The sequence below is a fragment of the Vulpes lagopus genome, chromosome 1 (genome assembly GCF_018345385.1).
Source record: "Vulpes lagopus strain Blue_001 chromosome 1, ASM1834538v1, whole genome shotgun sequence".
NCBI lineage: Eukaryota > Metazoa > Chordata > Mammalia > Carnivora > Canidae > Vulpes > Vulpes lagopus.
Window position 1 is genome coordinate 165,976,953 of NC_054824.1, and position 26,535 is coordinate 166,003,487.

Here is a 26,535-nt window from a genome sequence, read left to right on the forward strand (position 1 = left end):
AAGAGCATGTAAGGGCCAATACCCTCCAACCCCTTCAACAACATGGGGCCTTTCACATTTTAGCCAATCAGATGGGCAAATAGTGCTACCTCATTATTGTTTCAACTTACATTCCCTGATTACTAGGAAGATGAACAATAAGTTCATTGACTTTTGGGTTTGGGAGCTGTCCATCTCTCCTGATCACTGGGGTACTGCTTTGTTTAACTTTAGTGTCCATTCTAGGAGTTTCTTGTGGTGAAATAACTCCTTCAGAAAGCCTTAAACTTGAGCTTTATCCCACAGGTGAATGCCCGAGTTCATCAGTTCAGGCAGTAGGGGGAGAGGTCGGCTCAGCTAGTTTGTCTGAAGACTCAACTTTGAGGTCTAAGGCCATTTTCTTTCCCAAGGTCCAATGCCTCTGATATTGGGATTATGTCCAGAGCTTTGGTAGGAAAACCACTTGGTTTGGATGTCCTTTTTGCCATCTGATAGGGGGTCATGGGTTATTGGGGTTCACTATCAATCTGCTCCCATCAGCTTTATCTCATCCAGAAATTCCCAATTGGAGGCACACCATCCTGGTTTCCCAGTGCTGCTGTTAAGGTTATTTTATTTTTAAAAAAATATTTATTTATTCATGAGAGACACAGAGAGAGGCAGAGACATAGGCAGAGGGAGAAGCAGGCTCTTCGCAGGAGCCCGCTGCGGGACTAGATCCTGGATCCTGGGATCACTACCTGAGCCAAAGGCAGCTGCCCAAACGCTGAGCTACCCAGGTGTCCCAAGGTTATTTTTTCATATGCCTTCTATTATTTCAATGAGATGTTGGGAGGTAGGAAAGATAAATATAGATTTTGCTCAGCTGTTTAGAGCTAGAAGCCTTTGTTATGTACATTTCTAAAATAAATACTGCCACATATTTTCTCATGGAGTTTTATAAATTTTCATCCAGCAATATAGAGTATTAAACTCCAATCTAATCAGCACTAGGTATTAAAATTTCCCCCAATTTAGTAGAAGGAAGAAATAAGTCACAATTTGCACTTCTTTGACTATTAGTGAGATTGGACTAATTCACTTTATCCTTTTACTACATATGGCTATTAATTCACTTCATCCTTTGTAAACTGCCCATTTCTGTGCTTTGGTCATTTACCCATTTGATCTTAATATATTCCTTTATCATCAAAGTATGCTTTCACATTACCATAGTTACTTTTCCAACTTATTTACCTTTCATTAATATTATTCTGAGTTCTTTCATACATAAGTTTGAATTTGGAATGTAGTTAGGTTTTTCTTCTGTGCCCATAATGTGAATGATCCACCCATTTCTCTAATTAATTGCTCAACCCTTAAATGTTCTTATTGGCTGAAAGTTCCATATCTGCCTCTTGAGTACTCTCTTACCTTCTTCCTCCAAACCTTAAGGGTCTTACTCAACCCAGAGGAAGGCTACTCCTGTTTGTAGGCACAAGAGCAAGAAAGAAACTAGAAATCCTGGTGAGTCTACTTCATTGATTGATGCTACATAATGTACTATTTAATGCTAGTTCTGGATTGTCCAGTGGACATATGTGTCCACTTCTTGGTGGTCCCTGAACAGGCCATGGTCCCAAGTTAAGTATTTCTTGGGTCCCATCCAGCCATGGTTCCTCAAGGCCCCATATTATGCTAAGGCAGCTGGATAAGGAAAGGCTTCTGGCCTGAGCCAGGTGACATGTTAGAACCAGCAATCCCCCCCAACTGTTAAGCCTGAATCCTCCACAGATGCCTACTGCCACCCCATCCCCCACCCCCACCCCTGCAGTTCTTTATTTCCAGCAGATCTTGATCAGGGCCATTCTACAGGATTCCCTAACTTTAAATCTTGGGGAGAAGGAGTTAAAGTCTTGGCTTTTGCTCTTTCAGAAGAATCTTGGGACCCTTATACAAACTCATTCCCTAAGTTTTCAGCTCTGATCTCAAGAAGAGAGGTACAGTTTTCATCAAGCCACAAATGGTTTGGGTTACCTCTCCTGGTGGTCAGTGGATGTCTGCTCGTTGTTTGGGTTGCAAAAAACAGAAGTCACTCTACCTGTTTTTTTCTTTTTCTTTTTTTTTTGTCTTTGTTTTTGTTTTTTTCTACCTGTTTTTTTAAATTATTTTTCTTCTTCTAGTTGTCTTTATTTTTGTTTATTTAATTTCAGCTATTTCAAGACAGGTGTATTTAATTCAGGGTATTAAATGCTTATAAATCATTGGAAGATCTCAGGTGCAGGATCTAGGCTGAGCCCCTACAGGTGACTCTTGAAACAATAGCACCATGTCAGGAAGCTGAGGGATCATGAAGCTGAGACAGTAGTTGCTGGCTATAGCTGCACACAGCCTTAGCTGTAATCCAGAGATCCAGAAGCTGCCACCACAGCTGTTGGCTCCAGAGCCACACAGATTCAGCATTACAAAAAATGGATGCCACTAGTGCTGCCTGTCGAGAGACACTGAGACCTCTGACAACCCTGCTCCAGAAAACTCCATGTCAAGAACCCCATTTGCCAGCAGGGCAGCAGAAAAGCAGCTTCTGCTTTACTTCCACTTCCCAAATCTCATGCCAGTGCATCTGACTGGCCACACTTAAATCATGTCCAGAACCCTAGATACAAGGGAGTCTGGAAAGTGTCACTTTTAGCATTCCAGCCTTGGGCTTTCAATGAGACAAGCAAGAAGGAGGATGGAATAGATGTTGTGCTCCATCCATCACACCAGTCATTTGTATTTATGTGACAAAAAGAGTCTACTCGAGTGATTCCCCTACTAAGAAAGAAAATCTGCTGTAAAGTGATTGTCCCTATCTGTGGACATAGAAGCATCTGGCATAATTTTCAGAGTCCCATATAACCCAGCAATACCTTACACATCCAAACTTCACATCCCTCCTCTAAGGTCTTGAAAATGTTCTGTTAGAATGGATGGTTCCTGGGTGAATAGTAGATGTGTGTGGCTGCAGGGAAGTATTCCAAGAGGAAAGAAGGGTCTATGACCATAGCTGGGGCCCTACCCCCCAATCTGCTATAGATTTTACTATCAAGCAAAGGGGCAAAGTCAGCTCAGTGAATCAGCCCCAATAAATTCAAACCCAGAGTGCCCTGCTCAGATCTGTGGCTCCGCATCTTCTGATGGATGTAGACAAATTGGAGCTCATTCTAAAGATGGAGACAAGGATGATGAAAAACTGGAAGCCATGCTGCTTGGGGAAAAGTAGAAGGAAATGAGAACATTTAGCCTGAAGAAAAAGAAAAGCAGGAAGAGAGATTCTTCAATTCATTCATTCATTCAATCACTGGGTGTTTACTGAGTCCTCTTTGTTCTAGGCACTCTGCTAAGCAGGTACAGAGATAGAAACATTATTCCAGCTTGCACTGGGATGACAGTTTAGCAAAGGAGGCAGGTTTTTTGATAATTAAAAACAATGATAAATTATGAATTATAAATCATGCCAGTGCTACAAAGGAGCTTTCTATAATGTAGAGAAGAGGAAGTACTTACATCTGCCTAGAGGAGTCAAGGAATGCCTAAGAGGGGTGGGAGGGGCTTCTTGAGCTGATCCCTAAAGGGGTAATAGAAATTTGCCATATAGAGCAGAGTGGAGAAGGTGGCCTAACAAGGTGGAACAGTAAGGATGTTCATAATAAGGATGGAGAGATATGAGAAAGAATGTCTTACCTAGGAAATGACACGTAGCATTATTGGAGCAAAAGTACAGAGATAATGCCAGGAAATAAGGATGGACTGGAAGTTAGGGACTGTGCTCCTCCTTCCTCCTGGGCACATAGCCCCTTTATGCCTCCCAGCCTGCCATGTGGTTTGGCATGGCCTGATGATGGGATGTGAGTAGGAGTGATGTGCACCACTTCCCCGTCTGGCCCACCAAACCCTTCCTGCAGTGATCCCCCACTCTTCCTCTGTCTGGATGGCTACAGGCAGAGTCACTAAATGGGAGGACCCCAGGTCCCTATGTTACCATGTGGAAGGCCAGGTCCCAGATTTGGAGATTTCTCTGTCCCAGCAGCTAACTGAGCATGAAGGGCCTTGCATGCCATTGCGTCTTGAGATGTTGAGAAAGCTGTCTTTTGAAGAGAGACAAATCTATCATAAATGGCCATTGGGGGCCAACCAGCTTGAACGGGTGACAGTTACAGACAGGCAACTTTCAGCTCATCTTCTTTTATCTGTTAGCCAAATGTTGTCTTTCTCCCTCTCCCTTCTCCCCCCACCCCCACACCTCCTCCAGAATATTTAAGAAAATAAGAAAGTTGGCCACATCCAGCCACAAGGCAGCCACTAGCATCAGCATCTCCTCATGGTATGCTCCTTCTCTTCCTCTCGCTGCCATTCTCAGCTGTTCCACTTCGGTGGCTCTTCCCCCAGGACTCTGGGGTCGCTGGCCTTCTCACACTGTGCTGCCTCTGCTACATTAGCTTCCGTGAAACTGCGGTGGAGAAGAAGGCACCCTCACCATTAGTGGCTCATCCCTCTGAACCTCCCCAAGGCTTGAGTGTGTAACAGATTTGATTGGCAAGTTGGGAATAATTAGCAGTGAGGCTTCTGCAAGGAGGAGGAAATTGAAATGGCTACTGAGTCTGGCCAGTCTGATACTGTTATCTAAATGGACAGAAAGTACATTCTTTCCCACTTTTTCCTCCTCTGTCTCTCTTTCTGAGAGGGGACCATTCTTCAGTCCGTGACTCACAGGGTGTGATCTTAGGGTCTGTACCCCTGTCCCTCCGTGGCAATGCAAGGACACAGTATTCCAGCAGTTTGCTTCACAGAGTCTGAGCTAGTCAGTGTAATTCCACTGGGCACTTGGGGCGGGGCAGTCAGAGTTGGGCTTTGGCCCTCCCTGTCTGTCCGCTCTCTGTCTGTCTCTCCTCAGGCGGTGCGGTGGTAGAGATGCCTACTGCAGTTCTCCGGAGGGTTAGTGTTGATTCGACCTGGGATGCACACACACACTCATACCAAATACCTTCCGACGTCAAATCGTTCTCAGAGACGGTTCAGTCTAAACTCCAAATTAAGAAGGAAAAATGTTTTTCTAAACATGGCATCACCCATAAAGATTCCCATGTCCACAAGAGAGAACTCATTTTACATTGTTACCCAGAGCAGCTCTGCTTTGGGGCTGGCTGTCTTCCCCTGGCAGCTCTCTGTAAGGGCGAAGGGGGCCCATAGCCCTCTCAAGGGGACTGTGTCCAGATCCTCCCCATTGCACTAGCCTGGATAGCAGAGTCTGAAAGGGGAATGGGCTAGCTCTTCCTGCTGTTGATAAGACACAGTGAGGGTACAGGTTCCAGGAGCTTTTCCCTTTTGCTCACTTACAGATGACATGGTTTAGTGCCCTCCTGGTGGAAAAGCCCTAGATCTAGAGCCCACATTTCTTTTCTCATCATAGTCCCACCACAACAATTTTCCCTACCTTGGCTTCCTATTATGAGGCCTTGAGTCATCAAGTAAGAAGCTGTAGCCTAAGAGCTAACAGAAGAGGAGCTAGTGGCCATGGAAAAGTCTGTACTCACATGTCATCCAGCAGAGCTCTGCTGGGGTTTAAGCAGATCCATAAGCCAAAGCTCCAGGGGAGCCTTCTAGGATGCAGGGTACAATGGGTGTGTTCAGTGTGGGAAGATTCATCAAGATGCTTGTTTATTATTAGTATACTTTCTGTATATTGCATTTCTTTTTTTTAAGATTATTTTTTAAAATATTTATTTACTTATTCATGAGAGACACACAAGAGAGAGGCAGAGACATAGGCAGAAGGAGAAGCAGGCTCCCCACAGGAAGCCCGATGTGGGACTCGATCCCAGATCCCGGGATCACACCCTGAGCCAAAGGCAGATGCCCAACTGCTGAGCCACCCAGGCATCCTGTGTATATTGCATTTCAGTAAAAAGTTGAAATATAGTCTTACCAGCTATTAAAATTTATTATGAGACAACTTAATAAAGACAGTAGGGTTTATTAATAATTGTAGGTAAATAGGTAAGTAGAACTGAAAAGCAGATTCACAGATAGATCTATATATAAATAAATCTGAAATTAATATGTATGTAATATGCGTGGAAAGATGATAATTTAATTCTAAGAAAATTAGGCTCAATAGCAAATTGATTCTCTATCTAAAAAAAAAAAAAATACTGAAGCTGAAACCGTTAGAGTATAAAACCAGATCCATGCTGGATGAAGAATTAGATTTAAAACATGAGAAACCCCTTACATAAACTTGTGTGCAAGAAAACTTTCTAAGCAAAGTAGGAAAGAAAAAGTGATAAAAGATTTAGCTCCCTAAAAATTTTAAACTTTTGCATGGAGATGGAGTCCATAGTAGAAAAACCTTTATAGTATTTATGACACTGTCAGTATTAACTTGCCTAATTGGTAATTTTCAAAGAAATTGATTTTAAAAAGCACAAAATAATAAGTAGAAAAATGTATGAAATTAAGAAGTGGTCATTCACATAGGAGGAGGTCTTTTGAAAATGTCCCCTTTGGGGGTTAAAGAGAATCAGAGAGCCAGATGTGTGCTGCTGCCTTGGCCACGGGTCAGTGGGCTTGTCCCAGAGGGGTTACCTGCTGGGAACATGTTGAGGAGTTGTTTGTCATCCATGTTTCCTACCAAATTCCTGACTTCTTTGTGTCTTTTTATTTTCTCCTCCATTTGGCTTATATTTGCTTGTGGAAAGGACTTCTGTCTTGACCGCACATAGCTGATTTAAATTTAATGATTCTTCTTCCTCTACCTGCAGGTCCCCAGACACGAGTCTCCCTCCCTTCCTCCCTCTTTCCCTCCCAACCTCCCTCTTTCCCTCCCTCTCTCCTCTTCCTTCTTTCCTTCCTTCTTTCCTTTCTATTTTTGTTTTTATTTTTAGAACTGCCATCTCCTTAGCCATGCCGTTCCTCTTTTACATCCTTTCTATACATCATCTCACTCAGTGGTCCTTAACCTCTCTGAAGTCACAGAGCTCTCTGATATCTGAGGAAGGCTACATTCTGCCTCTACAGAAACAAGCATGTGCACTTGCACACACACACATGCATGTGCAAGCTTACACTTTTTTTTTTTAAAAGATTTTATTTATTTATTCATGAGAGACACACAGACAGAGAGAGGCAGATACACAGGCAGAGGGAGGGAGAAGCAGGCTCCATGCAGGGAGCCTGATGCAGGAGTCAATCCCGGGTCTCCAGGATCACGCCCTGGGACGAAGGCAGGTGCTAAACTGCTGAGCCACCCAGGGATCCCCATAATTTTGGGTTTATACATGCTTTCTGACTTTACCTAAAGTGGCACTCATTTAACTAAATTGCTACTGATTATTTTTGTTTAGACAAGTTATATTCCTTTATGATGATAACCCACAAAAGAAAAAGTTACCCCATTGTATCAGTCTCTTCAAGGAGTCTCATTCCAGGAAATTCAAATCCAGAATGGAAAAAAAAAAGCATATTTGGAAAGCAATTTAAATCTTGATTGCACATTTTGGGAAGATCCCAGTGGGAGAAATTGTATTCATAATATATAAAAAACCTTAAAATATCTTCTTTCCTCATCTCCATCTCTCCCAGTATCTCAAGCACATGGCAGCCACCTTGAGCCTCCTCTTCTCTCCATCCTTCCAGAATGCCTTTCAAATGCTTTTCATCCTGGCTCTTGGATTTCTCCTCCTCTCCTCTCATTGTCCAAGTGTATTCAGTCAGTATTCTGAGCTTTCTAGCTCACATAAATGCCAACAGCATGGGACCTTCCAGCCTCTCTTTTACCCCAAATCTGCGCACTCCAGGAGATGAGCTGGTAGACAGGTTAGCAGCAAGCAGAGCAGGAGAGAGCCCAAAAACATCCTACGTTAACATATTTTCCTATTACACAGAAGTGTAAAGTTGCTCTTCCTAATTTTCTTAACCTGTTTCCTGGCTTCTCTGGATCAGCCTGTTCTAGAGGCTTCCCCGATGGGTAAGCTGACCACATACAGTCCCCACCCCACCCCTGCCTCAGCCCTTGGGTGCCAGTGGATGAAATGTCCTTAATCTCTGCCTCTGGGGAAAGAGTTAGAAGCTGCAGTAGAGCATCTGTAAAAGCCTCCCCAATCCCATCTACAAGGTGCAAAGGGATAAAGATTTAGCTGAAAGAACCATCACAAGAAAAATCAGAGTATGTCAATCAGATGGAAATATGATTCATCCAGATACAGATGCTGTTTCCTTCGTTTTCCTCCTTTTACGTGGACTCCCATAGTTAAGCAGGTCAGTTTTTAGAAGAGCTTAACTTGGTCCTTCACAAAGACACCCCCAAATTAGTTGAGAAATGCTAGACCCAGAACATAGAGCCATGGTGTGCTGTGGCCTTGAGGATGAGACACGTCTGGATGAGAGCGGCTTATTCCTGCTCACCGAGTCAGGGTGGGGACGGTTCTGTTCCCAGCTAGTCGCAGGCCTTCCTTGCAGGTTCCGCCGCCCTCTCAGACCCTGCCGTGTCTGTGCTGGGCCTGCCCCTGCCGAAGCCCTCGGTTTTCGGCTCCCAGGGCCTCCATGGGGCACTGTACCCCCAGCACCCCAACAAAGGCCTGCCGCCTCCCGCACCTGATCAGCTGCTCCTGGATGCCTCTGACAGTCCTCCTCCTGCCTCTCTTGCCTGTTTTAGAATGTTTTCTCAGAAATGATTAAAGATACTGAATAAATTCTGCTGCATGTCTTAAGGTCTCCAAGCCCACAGGCTGCCTCGTTGTCCACCCCCCCACCCCCCCGGGATGTCCCAGCCTCCTCCTGCCCTCAGTCCGGCCCAGTCAGACCCCACTGGTGCAGCCCTGGAATGCTCCCAGGCCTCCCCGAGCCATGCGAGTCAACAGTTTCACTGTTACACTTGCTTATGTCCTGTGCGATTTATCTTGGATTTGGTCTAAATTTCCCTCGGTATAATTTTATCCCTCCTTCAACGCCTGGCACCCTGGGAAAGCTCGAGCCAGCCTCCCGCCCTCTTCCCCGGCTTTGACACCTGGGTCCCTGACCAGTCCTTCGCAGGCTAGCTCCCTCTGGCTGCCTTTTCAGCTCCAAGGCCGGGCCCTCCTTGTTGCCATCTGGCCTCAAAAATCCAGCTCTCCCTCCATTGCATGGCCTGGGTTCTCATGTGGCTCTCTTCCAGCCCACTGACATCTTGCTAGAGAGGAGAAATAAGCCCCATGGACACCTCTGCCTTCCCTAACAAGCCTGCTTTGCAGTCATCGGGCTGGAAGCCTGCTGCCTGGGGATCTCCGAACACCTTCCAAACAACAGTAGACATCAAATACAGATGGAGAGAAATCTGAGCCCGTGGTGCAGAATGACGCACCTCATGGAAAGGAAAAGCCAGTCCCTTCCCACGACACAGGCCATGGTGCTGCCTTCCCTCCTGCAAATGGTCAGGCTGGGAAAGAGCGTGGAATGTGGGGATCCCAGAAGAGCTGGGGTGGCACAGGGATGGGCCAATCTGCATCTCCCTGCAGAGCAGCGCCCCCCCCACCCCCACCAACTTTGCTATTAATCTGCAGCAAACATTTACTGATAACCCCAAACCCTGAACAAGCAGGGCTCCCTGCTCCGGGGGATTTGCAGGCTCAAGCCTGTAGTAGTCTGACAGGGACTGCAGAGTGAGCCCCTCTGAGGGTCCTGGGACCTGCTTCTCCCCAACTCCCTGAGCAGCTTCTTCTTCTTCTTCTTCTTCTTCTTCTTCTTCTTCTTCTTCTTCTTCTTCTTCTTCTTCTTCTTCTTCTTCCTTTTCCTCTTCCTCTTCAGATTTTGTTTATTTATTCATGAGAGACACAGGCAGAGACATAGGAAGAGGGGAACCCAATGCAAGACTCAATCCCAGGACCTTGGAATCACCCCCTGAGCTGAAGGCAGATGCTCAACCACTGAACCACCCAGGCGTCCCCCCGCCCCCCCGTGAGCTTCATGAGGTGCTCTGCCTCACTTTTGTATTCCCAAAGTGGAGCTCAATGCCAGCCACTGTGCTCAACAACTATCGGCTGAAGAATAAATGAGGGGAATGACATAGGTTTTTCCATGAGTATCATGTTGAGACACAAAGGTCCCAGCCAGAATGCTAGTCGAGGTCATGATCAGGAACCTTAGGACACATTTTATCTGAGAGGCAGGTCAGGGGCAGAATGGAAGAGGAATGACAAAGTATTTTCACGTGAGTTACCTGATGCGTAACTCCTATCTGAGCTGGGGTGTTGTGTTTTAGGGATCTAGGTAGGACCTGCTCAAACCCCCGTCTGCAGAATTAGTTCTTGTGTCATTTGCGTTCCACCAGTATACACCCAGGCATGAGTTTAGCCTCTTCATCCGCTTGCCACAAATGAGAAAAATATCACATTTGTGAATTACCAACAGTTTGAGAGGACCACACAAAAAACTTAGAGACCTCCCAGGTCTTAAAAGCTCTTTTTGCTAACTTCTGGGATTTTTAACTGGCCAAGACCCCCCAGCCTCAGCCAATTTTTCTAGATCCCCTTTCTTTCTCATCCCACCCTCTCTGGTCCACCTGCTACCATACACCCCATTAAATTCTTCTCATACTGTTGTGTCGAGTGGTCCAGCTCTTACCAGGTCTAGTCCCAAATCTTGGCATGACCATATCATCAAGGGACAAGTGAGAAGAAAGGGCCATCTCTTTAGCTTGTGGCACAGAAGGATGTGGGGACCCTGAGTCCTTGGAACAACACCCATTCTCCCCAAAAGGCAGCATAATTGAAAATTACATCCCCCTTCCCATAATCCTTACCATGTAAAGAAAGGTGTGTCATTTACCTTCATTTTGCAGATGAACCTCAAGAAGATTATTAATTGTCCAAAGTCACCCAAGGGAGCATAGAAGATAGAACGTAAGCCCAAATCTTGGTACTCCTAGCCTAGTGCTCCTCCCTCTTTCTCAGCAGATGAGCCCAGAGTGCAAGGCTGTGTGGTGGGATTGCACTCTGCGCACAAAGCAACTTCCCCGTGAGAGCTGGTCATTCCTGTGTCTAGAACGCGCGGAACACCTGGCAGCTGGAGTGGAGCTTTATGAAGACACAGGAGTCCCAGTCTGTGCCCTCGGATGGTCTGTAATCTAATGAAGGAGGCAGAGGACATCCACGGGACAGCAGTGTATGAACAGTAGTTACCTGGGGACAGAAAGGAAGGCTAAACAAAAATGTGCAACATCAGGTGCATCATGGAAGGCTTCCTGGAGGTGGTGAAAGCCCCTTGCTTTATTTTCTCTTTGTTCAAATTGGACCTCGGGTGCAGAAGGGGAAGTTAATCATACTCCGCAGATCGTAGCACATTATTGCTTACCGTGGGTCTGTGCTAGGCCTCTCTCTGGCTTTCTACGCTTTTCTCTGCGCTGCTCCCCATCCCGTTCTCCTCCTCCCATAGGGCAGCCATTCTAACCTATAATGTGACCCATTTTTCTGGTATGTATTCTTGAAAATGTGAACTGGTGATCTGTATGCTTGCATTTTAAATCTATGTAGGCAGTTTTATACAGCTCGCTCTGTTTTTGCCTTTCTGTTTGTTTTTCACTTAGCGCTGTGCTAAGATTTCCCGCTGTTTCTCTGGTCTCTCCGGTCCCGTGCTTTCAACAGTTGCATTACCCTGTGAGGTGGCATCTAGCTGACTTGACCTCTCCCGTCCCCAGTGATGATCACTGGGCTCGCTTCCAGTTCCCCGCCACTGTGAACAACACAGCAATGAACATCTTTCACGCATGACCCCTTATGGACGCGTTGAGAAGTTTGGGGGACGTAGACTCAGGAGCAGACCTTGTGGGCTGTGTGCGGACTTGATATGACGTGGTGGCCCTAGGTCTCTCCCTTGGTGGCTGCTCCGACCCTGGGCACGAGCCAGCTTTCCGATTCTTGCCGGTGCCACCAGGGTGAAATAAGAGCTTGCCACGGGGACGGTTCGTATTCCTCAGTTAAATCGCGACTTTGGGTGATCGCTTCACTCTCCTGGTAGGACATCAAGTTTCCCTTTTTTCCCTTGACGATTTGCAAGGATTCCTCGTACCCCGAGGAGACCTCTTCTCAAGCAGCACACCCGTCTCTGCTGCTGTGTTTGCCCGCTGGGGACAGAGGCACCGATCTGGCCACCTTCCTCCCACCCTCCCCCTGGGGGTCTGGGCCTGGTGACGGCCACCAGCACAATGGAAGCCTAGGACTCAGTCTAGGAAGACCCGCAACAGGGAAGAGAACCTGTTCCCTTTCTCCGGGGCCACCAACCTGCTGTGTCAATTTCATGAGTTAATAAATGATTGGAGAAGGCTTTTTTAAAAAATATTTTATTTATTTATTCATTAGAGAGAGAGAGGCAGAAACAGGCTCCATGCAGGGAGCCTGATGTGGGACTCGATCCAGGGACTCCAGGATCATGCCCTGGGCTGAAGGCAGGAGCTAAACAGCTGAGCCACCCAGGGATCCCCTGATTGGAGAAGGCTTAATTGCCTCGGAAGAAATTGAGATCAGCGGTGCTTAGGCCCCACTCAATTAACTTGTGCTCCTAAGGGGCTGAGCGGGGAGCAGGGGGCAGCCGGGCGTTGATTACATGTACTGCTGCCAGCTGTGGCTGCCTTGCTGTGGCCGCCGGGGCTCAGGCAGCCAGGAGGGGACCCCGTCTCCGGGAGCTGAAGTCACTGAGGTCAGGGGCCCTTCGGGGACGGCACAGACCCCTGGCCTTGTGCGGAGCCGGGACCCTCACTTCCCAAGACATCCTATCAGGGTGGCCTTTCATTCCCTCACCAGCCTCCACGGGCCCAATGGCCTTTGAGATCCCCCCTCACTGACCCTTTGTTGGCTCCACCGCACCGGGGGTTGCCACGAACCTGTAGTCCCCTGCACTCCCCTCTCCCCCCTGCCTTCTGGCACACTTGCCCCAAGGACACCGAATCCAGAGCCTGTCTTATGGGCTGCGGATGATGCCACCGGCTCTGCAAGGTCACCTACCTCCCCTGCTGCCTGCAGCCTGAAATCCTCCCAAAGACTTTCATTCCTACATCATCTCCTAAAAGGGGCCAGATGGGAAGACTCAAACCTGTTAGAAACGCAGATTCCTGGGCCCCTCCTCTGGAGATGCTGCCTTGGAGGGTCTGGAGTCTCTTTTTTATTATTATTTTTTATTTTCTGTAATTATCTGAGAGAGAGAGAGAGAGATAGCAAGAGAGTATAAATGGGGAGAAGAGGAAGAAACAGGCTACCTGCTTAGGGCTCGATCCCAGGACCCCTGGATCTTGATCTGAGCTGAAGGTAGACACTTAACCGACTGAGCCACCCAGGTGCCCCTGGGGTCTGTTTTTTTTAAAAAAAAACAAAAACAAAAACACGGGACTCAGGTGATTGTTACTGTCAAGATAATTTGAAAGGCTCTACTTCAGGAGACACCTTGGCTCCTACTGAAGTAAGTGCAGGAGAGACAGCAGCCTGATGGCAGGGGCCTGGCCCGAGGCCAGCAGGCTCCACACCCGGTGCCTCTGCTGCTCTGTCTCTATCTTGCTGTGTGTGTGGTTAAGCCAGTCACTTGTCCTCTCTGAACTTGGTTTCTTTATCTAGAAAATAAATACTGGGCCAGATCTCTTAGAGTCCTTCCATTTCCACGGACCATTTTTTTTAATAAGTAACCAGTAGGTCAAATAAGCATATTGCATGATTTGTGCTCAACAGACAAGTTTCTTTTTCTTTTTTTTTCTTTTGAGCATCCCTTTAAAGTGTATTCAGTGGAAGGAATCTCCCCTGCCCCTAGACAAAGACTTGGGCCAGTCCCATTTCCTGTCACCCACTCTCAGGTGATAGTCTGTGGTACCTCTCACCTATAGCTGCAGTCTCAATTTGGAAATTGGAATAATTGAATAATCGACCGTGTTATTGCGCTGTTTGGGATCTGCTTCAGCCTGGAAGCACCTTTGGCAGTGGGCCAAGTCCCTTTGCTGTCTGTACTTCCCCAACTCTCACCTTCCTCCCACCACCCCCAAGAGCTGCTGTTTCACTAGCTGCCAGATTGAACTGGGGAATTCTTACTGGTTAGGGAGCAGGGGAAGCTTCAAAGGGGCTTTTGCTTTTGTGGATGTTATTTTGTGGGCTCTTTTGAGGTTCCCTGCTGGCCCCCTCTCTCCACCAGCTCCTGTACCCCAGGAAAACATACTGGCTCTGTCCCAGGCAGCTCTTGTGACTCCTTGCTCAGCCCTTGGGTGTCTGAATTTCCAGCTCCAGCCTAGGGGACAAGGCTCTTCTCATGCCTCCAGTTAGGCCTACTGGACAGGACACAGGACAGCCAGCCCCTGCCAGTCCCTCCTCCTGGGGGTGGGAGTAAGGGGTTCGTGGCTCAGCAACGATTCTTGCCAAGGAAACCCTCCATACCAAACCTTCACCAAATTTATGACCCATCTGTATTTTTCAAAGTGGAGGAAAATTCCCTAGATCCTGAAACAGACTTTTTGACGTCCCCCTCTATATTCCCCTGCACAGGGCTGGGGAAGAGGGATCTGTCCCAAACTCCCTTCGCTCCTCTGGTTTCTATCAGTTGGCATCACAGTCAAGACTTAAGCAGAGTCCCACACTGACTCCTAGCCACTAATGACTTCCATTTTTTTTTTGTATATTTTTTTTATTGGAGTTCAATGTGCCAACATATAGCATAATACCCAGTGCTCATCCTGTCAAGTGCCCCCCTCAGTACCCATCACCCCGTCACCCCAACCCCCTGCCCGCCCCCCCTTTCTACCACCCCTTGTTCGTTTCCCAGAGTTAGGTGTCTCTCATGTTCTGTATGACTTCCATTTTAACGAGAGTGAGAGCATCTTTGAGAGAAGGAGGCCCAAGTGCCCAGAACACCCCGGGCATGAAGGCCTAGATCTGGAGGGGAGGTGAAGGCGGGGCTGTGCTGACTCTGTAGGTGAACATCTGCCTTCTCAACTTGTCTCAGAGGTCTGCTCCTGAGACCTGCTGAACTCAGATGAAAATCAGGTCTTGAGGTACACTAATGTCTGCCCTTTGACCTCTAGCTTCTGGCTGTGCAGACAGCCCAGAGGCCTCAGCGCCTCCGTGGGGAAGCTGGCTCCTTGCATCCAGTTATTGGTTGTGTTCCCTCCCCCATACAAAGACACCCAGTGGGGCCTTCCCCCCCTCAGGACTATGAGCAGAACTAAGCATCACCAGAGAGCATCCTTCCTCTCCCCATTCTCTTCTTCCCAGTTTAGAGTCCAGACTCTCCTGGGAATAATGCTGAGTGGATATTTAATGAATTTCATTTTCGCCCTCAGTAATTAGCGTACACTGGATTCTTAAATATCCTGGGAAGATCCTGCCTCCCCCCTCTTCCCTCACCACATGGGTGTGAACTCACTCACACCACTGTCCTGTGGGCACACTGTCCTGAGGGAAGTTGGGATTTTGGCATAAGGGAAAGGAATGTGGGCTCTGGGTACTGGGAATATGGACAGGCCCAGGGAAGAATGGGGAAGGGAATGGGGAGGAGGTGTGTGATGCCATAGAAAAAAGGATCAACCAGGCAGGCAACAGGAACACGTTTGCCAGGGAACTGGCCAGAACTCTCCAGAGGAGTGGGAGAGAGGGAGCTGGGCTCCTGGGTCCACACTGAGCCTCACTTCCCAGAATTGGCAGAGGCTCTTGCCCACTGTCCTGCTACCATGTTGGGCAGCGGGTTCTGGCCACTGGCACCAAGGGAAGGAAACAAAGACAGGATAGGATGTGGCCTTACAGGGCTGTCCTCAGGTTCCTGTCAACAAACAGGCCCTGTGGGGGATTTCCCCTCATAGTCTTGGGGTCTGTCTGGCCTCTTGGCCTCCCCTTCAAGCTCTCACTAACCTTCCCCTCTCTTCTCTGGCAGGAATTGATGCCCTTGGCCATGACGCACCCCCAACCTCTGTCTGCTCAGGCACAGCCTGCGTGACCGAGCCTTCGCTATCTCACGTAAGTGTGAGGTGTAGGCTGACCCTCTCCCCGCAGGAGAAGGTGTCTGGTCCCTGGGCGGGGAGGGGCTGTTGGTGGGGAGTGAGGTCCAAAAAGTTCTGGTCACAGAGGGCAGGCCTGGGAGTCTTTAGTTGGCAATAGGTTTGACTTCTTTGGCTGCCCTTGATCCCTGACTTGGCTGCCACTGAACCCATCTGCTAGGCCCTGGGAGGGAACCTCTTTCTCCTGTCCGTAGGAAGCTCATCAGAAGGCAGTTGGGCATGATGGAAACTCCATGGCACTGGCCCTTGGGTCCTGACTCAGACACTAGCTATAAGAGTCTGTCATCAGGCTGCATTCAAGGCGCCTTGGGGCTTCTTCATCTCGAAGCTCAAATGGGGAAGGACTCACTTCCACTCTCACTTCTGTGATTGTCCAGTTCTATTTAGATCATTGGACTGGGGGCCAGGGGCCACCCCCCTGTTCCTTGCCACATGGATTTTCCAACATGGCAACTTGCCGCATCCAAACCAGCAAGGGAAGGAGTTGGCTAGCCAGCAAGTAGTCAGAATGTTATCTAATCTATTCACAGAAGTGACATCCCATCATCTTTGCTGTGTTCTGTTGATTAGAAGTAAGTCACGGATGGCATCCACCCTCGAGGGAAGGGGAGCACGCAAGGCAGGGCTCATGTGGGGCCATCTTTGAGCCTGCCCATCACAGGAGGGGATGTAAATGGAAGCACGTTGTAGAAGGTAGAGTGCTGTTTAGATTCAGGCAGTCATTGTGATCGTTTGCATCTGGTTGCAAAGAGAAAATGAACCCACCTGCAATAATCAGAGCCGCTGGATATAGTTTAAATGCTAAATTGTACCATTAGAATGGGGTCTCTTTTAGGGCAAGCAGCTAGGACCTGGCTGGCCTCTTGCAGGCCCTTTACACGTGCCTTCTCGGTTTATGATTATAAGGTCAGATTGAAGCCCACAAACAGAATGTCTGGGCCTTCCTTTTCCCCTCGAATGACTGTGTTTAAAGGATCTTTTAGGAGTTTCTAAGGGGCCCTTGCATATATGAGCCTCACTTTTTCCTCACAAGTGTACTTATAAGCTGAGTTTTTTGTTAATCTTTTCCAAGTGCAAAAGGAGGTCAGTTTCCAAGATGGGGTGGCTGCTAAATGGCACAGTTGGGCCTCAGCTGGGCCTTCAGATCTGTGCCTCTGCCTGCACTGCCCTGCTCCCCCATTTCCAGGCCATCTCTGCTGCACGGTTTCATAGTACTCAAAGAGGGGAGGCCAGGCAGAGAGGTCAGGAGGAGGGAGGGTTCTGTTCTTATATAGCTTCATAATTCCCTGTATCCTAAAACAGGCTAACATCTCAGGGGGCGAGGCCAAGACTTGCAGGTAGTGAGTCACTGCTGCCTTCAACTTGAGGTCACTCCACAGGCCTCTCTGTCTCTCAAACAACCCTCTGTGGTGAGCAGGCCAGGCAAGCAGGGGAGAGTGGAGTCAGGTTGTCATGAGGGCACATAAATTCTCCCAAGGCTGAGGTTCAGCTCCACCCTCCTCCCCAGCCAGACCCCTCACAAATCCCCAGGGAATCAAGCAAGGCCCACCCTACATCTGGGCAAAGTCGGTCAAATTGGACTTGAGCCAGGATGGTCGACCAATGGGATGGGAGCTGAGTGATACAGCCTGCTGCCCCCTGGTGGTAGGTCCGAGTCCTAACTGTGAGGCCTGCGAAGGACCCGCGGGATCACTCCCCTGTCCTCCAGCACCCCTTGCAGCTAGCGCTCTGTATGACGCCGCAGGGGTAGGAAGTCCTGTAGGACCCAACGCCTGATCCCAGAGGACTTCTCATGTACTGGAGGAGTCAAGGTGTTCCCACGTCAAAGTTGACAAGCATCCTGCAAAGATGAGGTCTGGAAAGTGGCCTACGGAAAGGCCTTGCAGTGGGAATCCAGAGAGAGAGTGCTCCGTGACGGGGGGAGTCAGGGAGGTCTCTCTGAGCACTGGAGGGTGAGCAGGATCTAAACAGGTGGAGAGAGCGGGCTCATGCACTCTGCTAGCAGCAGCCCCTCAGGAACCCCTGTGGCCTCCAAGAGAGTTAAATGCCAGTCCTGACCTGGCTTACAGCCTCCCCACTTGGTGCCTACCCTACCCGGCCTTTCCAGATTCCTTACAGTTCCTGGATGCCTCATGGTCTTTCACACACCTGGCCTCTCCACTTGCCTACTTGCCTACAGGGCACACCCCCACTCAGCTTCTAGGACCCAGCTCAAGCATAACATCTTCCAGGGAACCTTCCCCAACTAGTTAGTTACTTCTTCCTCTGTGTCCCCACAGCCCCTGGTCTGTGTGTCTTACGCCATATCATAAGGTATGTTAAGTGTCTTTTCATCACTAGACTCTAAGCTTCTTAAGAACTGGGCCTGCCGGGGTGCCTGGGTGGCTCAGTCAATTAAGTGTCTGCCTTTGGCTCAGGTCATGATCTCGGGGTCTGGGGATCGAGCCCTCCATTGGGCTCCCCGCTCAGTGGGGAATCTGCCTCTCCCTCTCCTTAAGCCACTGCCCTTGCTTGTGCTCTCTCTCTGTCAAATACATAAATAAAATTAAAAAAAAAAAAAAAGAACTGGGACTGCCTGGTGGACAGAGGATTCATGTGGGGGGCAGTGCCAGATGAGGAGGGAAGAAAAATCGGTGGGGAGCATGCAGGCAAGTGGGGCAAGGCAAAGCATGCTGGGTGGGGGCACGATGATGGTGAGGAGCAGATGGTATGTGGCTGAAGGTGCCCCTTCCACCGGGTGAACACAGGGTGCACAACTTCCAAAGTGGACAGAGGCTGTGGTCCAGTCACACTTGCCTTTCGAGTAATGAATAGCCTGCTGGACCCCTCAGTGGCTCTGGGGGAAGCAATTACAGAGAGGTGGGGGGTGCCCATTTGGAAAGAGAGTGATGCCTTAGAGGGACACCCCAGAGGGACACTCGGGTGCAATGTCTGTCGGGCACAGCGCAAGGCACAGCTGGAGACCCTCGGGTGGGGTGGGGCTTATCAGCGGCAGCGACAGAGCTCACAGTGGGGAAGGCAAACTGGGGGTGGTAAGGTGGGGCTTAGGGAGTAATCCAATTCTTTCTCAGGGGTAACACTCTTCTTCCCACATCCCTGTCCCCTTTTTTGTCTTTCAGGTCACCGTTCCCTTTCCTGAACGTAAGTGCTTATCGTCGTGCTTCCTTCCTCAAGAAGCCAAGTCCCCCCACCCACCCTGCTGCCCTGGCCCATCCAGCCTTGGTCCCCATGTGCCCCGGGGGGCTGGGAAGTCCCCATTCAGTGCCTGGAAGGGAGCCTGCCTGGGGCCACACGACCGCACGTCCAGAACCTTACCCCCGTGAGCAGGACCCATCCTCCAGTCTTGCCACCACCTTCCAGGAGCCAGGACGCTGCCTGTCACCCACTCCCTGCGGCCTCACCTTGCCCTAGTTTTCCACAAGAGCTGGAAAGAGAGCAGGGATGCCCCCAGTAGGAGTGTGGGTTTGAGCCAGGATAGAACCAGGTGGAACTTTTAAGATTCAGACCCCGTCCCCGCCCCCTGATCAAGGCTGTTTGTGCCCTGGCGGGCAGCCAAGAGCATGGCCTTTGGGGTGAACCAGGCTTCGTAGGATCTCAGCCCAGCCGATCAAAGCCTGAGTTCATCATGTGTGAGACAGAGATAATTAATGACTCTCCCAAAAGGTGTTTTGAGGAGTAACCCACAAGTCGGGAGAGCTTAGAGCTATGCCACAGACGAAGCCCCTGGGAAAAGAAGCTGCTGTCTTTGTGTCTTGGAGCCTCGGGGTGAGGGCGGGGTGGGGGGGGCCGAGAGGAGAGTTTGAGAAAGACAGCAAGAACCTTCCAAACCCAACAGAAGCCGAGAACAGAGTTCCGCCTTCTGTTAGGGCTCTGCTTCCTCTTTTCCCTCCGGGGTAGGCTGGCCCAGGCCTCAGCTACCCTCTGTCTTCAGGAAGCCCCTGTGTCTCAGGGCCCCTGGCCCTGCTCTTCCAGCGGCTCTCAGGTCCTCCCTGCCTCCGAGCATGTAGAAAGTTCCAGGAGGCCTCCCTGCCCCAGGCCTGCCCGGTGTGGCTGCCCCTCACCTCTCTGCATGCATCTTTGCAGAGTTTGATGGGGCATCGGGCGGATGACAGCGGGAACAGTTGTCATCACTGGCGGAATCCTAGCTACGGTCATCCTCCTCTGCATCATCGCGGTCCTGTGCTACTGTAGGCTCCAGGTCAGTCCCCAGAGGCCACCAGCAAACCACCTCCCCCTTCTAGGGGCAGAAACTGGAGGCCCACTTCGAGGGGGACAACACTCGAAGCCTTGGAATGTGAGGGAGTTGGGGGTGACCAGAAGGGAGCCATGCATCTCCCACACTCTGCACACTTTGGGGTACCCCAAGAGGGTGTGCTGGGAAGACATCGGGTTATCGTGTTGTGTCTCCGACATATCTAAGATTTCAGGAGTGGTGGGAAGGGCACCCCCTCTGGGGAGGCTAGGAAAGCTGCTCCCAGCGGCCCCACACCTGTCCTCAATAGGACTGTGTGTCCCTCCTCTCTGCTGCCCTGCTGCTGTCAACCACAGCCCGGAGACGATGCACTAGGAAGTGAGGCGAGGGAAAGGGGAAGGTATTGGTCTGGGAGGGCTGGGAATACTGGTGGAATAGTGGTGGGACATGGGTGTCTGGTGTGAAGGTGTAGTCCCGACCCGAAATAGCTCTCTGCAGCGGGGCAGGGGCGCAGGTGCCTTTGCACACTCAAAGGGCAGCATCCAGCCCTCAGGCATCCCTCCGCACTCTCCCCTCAGTATTACTGCTGCAAGAAGAGCAGAGCCGAAGATGCAGACGAGGAGGAGGAGGAGCACGACCTGCCCGCACACCCCACCTGTAATGCCTGCAGCTCCCAAGCCCCGGACGGCCGCGTTGGCCTGGCGCCTCTCACCAGCGAGCCCTGCGGCCAGCCGTGCGGGGTGGCGGCCGCCCACTGCACCACCTGCTCCCCGTACAGCTCCCCCTTTTACATACGGACGGCTGACATGGTACCCAACGGGGGTGGAGGCGAGAGGCTCCCCTTCGCTCCTACCTACTACAAGGAAGGGGGACCGCCACCCTTCAAGTTGGCAGCGCCCCAGAGTTACCCGGTGACGTGGCCGGGCTCTGGGCGCGAGGCCTTCACCAATCCAAGGGCTATTAGTACAGACGTGTGACCCCCTCCCCCGGCCCCTCCACAGACCAATGCTGCTGTCCCGACAGGAGCAGTGCAGGCAGCAGGTGACCGTCCAACAGCCCACAAGGACTGCCAGGATTTGGGGTTTTGCGTTTGTTTGTTTGTTTTGGCTTTTCTTGCCCCACAGGGGAGTTCAAGCTGCCGAGTGCGTGGAGAACCAGAGCAGGGCCCGGCCCCGTGGCCCGAGTGCGGGGGCGCTGGCAGGATGCCCGGGCAGCGGCACCTGTTTCTGGGCTGGGACGTTCCTCCGCAGGCTCCAGCCCTGCCACTGCAAGTCGTCTTGGTTCCCTTGCCCCCCACCCCAGCGCCCCAGTGTCGCCGGCCTGTGAGAGGAGGGGCATCAGGGAAAGCTAAGCAAAGGTGCTGGAGGCCCCCAGACTCCTTGGGGGATGGAAGAAGGATAGAGACCTAGGGCGAGGGGAGAGGTGAGAAGCAAGGCACTGCAGAGCCTGAGAAGGGAGAGGAAGGTGTCAAGGGGACCTCTTGGGGACCTGCTTGCTAGAACGAATCCCAGTTCATGATCCAGCTTGGTATTTGGTTATCACGGGGACAGCAGTCCCTGTAGCTGCTCCCATGGGGATGTTGATTCTAGAAAACACTACATTCCCCTTCCTCGTGGGACACAGTGAGTGGACCTGGGAGGCAGTGACATAAGGTTATTTGTGGGGAATGCACTGAAAAGTGATGCCCAGCCTTGTCTCCCCCCCAAATCCTCTTTCTCTGCTTCTGGGACCAGCTGCCTCTGCTAGAGAACCTGGTTCAAGTTATGTTACTGAGTTTGAGCAGCTCAGCAAACAAGATCTCCTTGCTCATGGTCTCTGGGGCCCCGGTCTGCCACCCTGAGCGGCGCGTGTGGGAACAGTGCTGTGAGGGGGTGTGTGTTCTCAGGGGTGCACACACCTGTCACCACCCACACGCATCACACACCAGGGGCTTTGCCAGCTTTGGGAGCTGCAGAGTGGAAGAGTCTCTGATGTATCAACTAGAAAGGAAAACCCAACCTTCAGACAGCATGAGTGAGAGGTGATTAAGGTGGCTCGTCCCATGGCAACCAGCCGGCTGGTACGGGAAAGCCTGCAGTCTCCCAGGGGTCGATGCTCTAGCACTGAAGCCATGTACGCCCCTTTAGAGGCCCGGCGTCCCACTCGGGCAGCCAGCCATGTCCTCACAGAGCTGGACAACTTCATTCCACCGGGGTCAGCAGCCCCCACTCCTGGATTCCATGCTTGCTGCCCTCCCTCCACTGTACCCCCCAAACCCCCAGGCTCCAGCGAGGGCCTGTTAATTGCCCGAGCCCAGCCCTCACTTCCCACTTAGAACTCCGCTGTGGCCTGATGCCATTTGAGGGAATGCACCTGATGAATTTTCTAGTTGCTTCTACAGTAAGGGGTGGCTGCTCCCCTTTCTGACGGCATGCCCACCCCCCACCACTTCTGGGTCACAGCCTCTGCAGATGGCGGGCAGGGAAAGCGCTAGCCCCTGCGCTGAAATCATGACTTCGCGTTGGAGAAGGGCCAGGTGCAGCCGGCAGAGAGGGGAGGAGGGAGAGAATTCACCACACCTCGTTTCATTGGGCACTTGTCACCTCACATCTCATGTGTGATCAGGGCACACCGGGTTAAGAATCAGAGGACCTGGGGTCTGGTCACACTGAGGTCACTCATTAGCTCTAGGACTGGTCATTTAACTTCTCTGAGACCCCATTTTCTCCAGGCAAATGAGACCTGCCACCTGCCCAGACAGACCCTAGGAGACCATTAGTGCTCCACACAGCCAGGACTTCCTGAAAATATTTGCCAGCCGTGCTCCTTTTCCTTGCCCCAATCCTGGCAGGGGCTAGATGCACTTGCCAATTGCCTGATCCAGCGTGCAGGAATGTGTGTTGAGGGCTGAATGACCACCGTGAAATACAGGTTTAGCAGGCAAAATAATTTTTATTGTCAGTGAAAAGCAAACACTGGTTCTCCTCCTGGGTGATCTCAAATGGTAGCATTTCCTCGTACCAGGAGGCAGCTCCAGGCAGGGGGTAATGAGATCTGTCTCCTGATCCAGGGAGACCAGTTTAGGACAGCAACTTTAGCATCCCCCATCCCATCATCAGTCCTTATTGGGCCAAGCGCACCCCCTAGACATGAGCTGCTGGGTCTGGCAGCCACGCGGCCTCCTGATGAACAGCCCCAGTGCCTTGCTGCCCGGGAATTCCACAGCCAATCCACCACAGCACCAAAGGCTGTTGTTCCTCACCAAGACATAATGTCCTTGTTCCTTCTGCCTTTGCAGAAATCAAGACGGCCCAGTCAACTATCACCTGCTTCTTTCTTGCTCTGATCTATTGGGGTCCCTTAGCGAAAAGCATCTTAGTCCCCTCTCCTCCTGTAGCTTTCCTAGCCTAGATCTTGTCAATCTACACATCGAAATCTGGGTTTGGGGCAATGGAGAGATGATGGGCCATGGCTCTCCCCTACACACCCCCATGGTGTGTTGGGCACAGTCTCCAGATTGCCTGTCCGCCTCCCTGTCGCTGTGAGGGCCTTACCTACGGAAGAGGGAGCTCACCCATTCAACTGCGCTGCACTTTTTAGCTGTGGAGTCTGTACTGTGGGACACTCTGGACACTTTTCAAATTGCACCCTAACAGGAGGAAGAGGAGAGGCTGGGAACACCCTGTCCTCTCCGCCATCTCGTCTCCACCTCCACTTCACTGCTCCTGCTAACCGATGTCCTGTCCTGCATCTTTGATAACTTGGAATCACAACCAAGTGAATGTCAAAATAAATGAGGAATTTGAAATAGAAATCCCACTGAATCCTCTGTTATTCACCCAGAGTGGGGGCAGTGGGGCATGGATTGAGGAGCGAATGCTCTTTTTTATTTCCCAGAATGTCTGTTTTCAACACCAACACCTACCAGCTTCTTCTCCCCTCCTGCTTCCAACTAACAGGTCCATCTGCCATGTTGCCTGCTGTCCCACCTGTTGCCTCACCCCCAGGGAGGACGTGTTGTTTGTTGGGAAGGGGGATGTGAAGTGTAGTAGCTGCAGCCTCCGCTGGAAGTGGCCCAGCCCACCACGGGGAGCCCCATCGGAGAGCAGTCCAGGCGTCAGCCCTGCTCCCAACCCCCACTTTCCAGGCCTGTGGGGTCCCCACCTATAGTTCTGGGTTAACTCACTAATCCTCTGAAGCCTGGGGAGACCCTAGCAGAGTGTGACACCACCAGCACTTACATGCTGGGAGGGGACAGAAGAGGAGACAGTTTTAGGACCAGGTCCTCGGTTCAGACCCTGGCAGAGACTGCCGAACCAGGAGAGGAATGGAATGTGTGTGAAAGGGAGCATCTGGGGAGGATGAGGATGAGGGTGGATCTGGGCGGGGGGGGGGGGGGGGGGCCTGGGTGTGTCCGAGAGAGAGGGAGACCCCCCTCGGTCCATCTCAGGGCCACGGTGAGCCCTGACTACAACTGGGTGGGCAGTGGGCAGCCTTCGCCCCGGACCTCAGACGCTCTGCCCCTGGAGGCCCTCTGGTAGCACCATAGGGCCCAACTGCACCCTTAGCCCTGGTGGCCGCTGGCCACAGCTCTGTCCCTCGATGTCCTCTGGGAACAGAAACCCTGAGGCGAATCTCTGTCATCAGCACACTCACCCAGCTTCAAGCCATGTCCTCCCCAGTTTCTGTACTCAAGTTTACAAGTGCTGCTCAGAGGTCCCGATCATTTCCAGGAAAGGAGGACCAAACCGTAAGTATCTAAGGCCGGGGTCTGCTGGCGGCACAGCAGCAAGAAAAAGCATAACCAGTAGCTGCCCCCAGCCCTGTACTCAGAGTGGAAATGGCCCGTACCCCTGAACCTCGGGCACCGGCCTAGGCATGTCCCAGACAACAGCGACAACGACAGCCAGCACCTCCTCCTCCTTCCCCAGCCTGGTCCGGGCTGCTCCTCTCTCCTCCCTGTTTGGCCACCTCCACCTGAGGCCCCCAGCCCCACTGGCCCTCCCTCCACGGCCTACTGTCTCCCTCTGTGGAGAAACCAGTAGCACCCTAGCTTCTAATACATGCTCCTGCACCTCAGGCTTCTGGGCCTTCCTTCCCAGGTGTCTCAGGGTACCCACCCACAGCACCCTCCAGACCACCCCCAGTCAGGGCTGTGTCATTCTGGGTAAGCGGCTATCAGGAAGGAAGAGCTCCTTTCTCCCTGTGATCTGTCATCCCAGCAGGTGCGCCAATCACATAATGGTGGTTAGAGGGGGGAGTTTGGTATCAGACTTGATGCTGAGCCCCAGCTCGGCCACTAACTGTGTGGCTTTAGGCAACTTTCTGGTCCTCATCTATAAAACTGAAATCATAACACTGACCTTATTCCCTTGCCATGAAAACTAAGTGAGCACACAGGGTCACCATTGTCATTAGTAGGTTCTATAGGTGGACCCAAATCTGAATTCCGGAGGCAGCAGGGCCCTGAGCTGAGGTTGCTCAGGCCTCAGGGTGGAAGGCTCCTCTGGGCTCCTTTATCTTATCTCTCCTCTCCCCTGAGCCTTTCTGAAGCCCCTCCTCCCTTGCCAGGCCCCCTTCTGTTCCAGGCATCGTCGAGACTGCAAGCAATTGGCAGCCTGCAGAGGTTCATATCATATAATTTTTTTTGCAATTTTTTTTTGTGGTGGTAAAATATATATGACATAACATTTACAATTTTAACCATTTTGAGGTGTACCATTCAGTGGCATTAATCACCTTCACAAGCTTGGTCCACTATCTCTAAAGCTTTCTGTCTCCTCAAACAGAAACTCCGTGACCACTCATGTTTGAATTATTTCTAACAGCTATGTTTTATCTTTGAACAAAAACAAAGCTTTCAGGGAGGGGCCCCTGCTTGTCCTGCCGACAGTTTGGGGCTGAGCAAACCAGTAGCAGGGCAGGGTGATGAGGGATCCTCACTCCCCTTCTTCCACGATGGACTCTTCTAAGCAAGACTCATCTTCAAGGAAGCTCCAAAGATAAGTGTGTTGGAGTGTAGCTTTGCGGGCTGTCTTGGGGGAATGGTTGGGGAGGCCTGTGCAGGGAGCACATTTTAGGATGAAAAGGAAGAGGATTTGGACAGTGGAGAGAATGAAGCGGCCGGAAGGTGCAGGGCTAGGTGAGTGGAGCCCCGTGGTGGCCGTGGGAAGATTGGAGGCCTGGCCTCCTTCCTTGGCTGCCAGCATGCTCAGGGCCTGGGCTGTGCCAGCCAACTGGATGGATGGCAGAGGCCTCGGGCAGACGACTCCCAGCTCCCTGGGTGGAAGCCGTGCACTAGGGCAGCCCTGGTAGCCCTCTGGGCAGCAGACTTGGCTGTGCAGGGCCTGCTCCGCTGAGCAGCCACCTGTCC

The 26,535-nt window shown here is 51.1% G+C and overlaps 1 protein-coding gene across 4 annotated transcripts in view; it reads left to right on the plus strand.

Moving 5' to 3' along the window:
• The window catches only part of FAM163A (family with sequence similarity 163 member A), a 78,118-nt gene extending 54,142 nt beyond the window's left edge, over window positions 1-23,976 (plus strand). For 3 of the 4 annotated variants that reach the window (XM_041731658.1, XM_041731466.1, XM_041731514.1), the window contains exons 2-5: window positions 15,868-15,950; window positions 19,111-19,132; window positions 20,075-20,189; window positions 20,762-23,976. In XM_041731658.1, coding sequence (XP_041587592.1) covers window positions 20,097-20,189; window positions 20,762-21,160 — 492 coding nt within the window. In that variant the 5' untranslated portion in view covers window positions 15,868-15,950; window positions 19,111-19,132; window positions 20,075-20,096 and the 3' untranslated portion in view covers window positions 21,161-23,976. Of the gene's footprint in view, window positions 1-15,867; window positions 15,951-18,270; window positions 18,305-19,110; window positions 19,133-20,074; window positions 20,190-20,761 lie in introns of all 4 variants that reach the window. The other variant, XM_041731596.1, reaches the window with a different exon arrangement.
• Window positions 23,977-26,535: the final 2,559 nt, after the last annotated feature.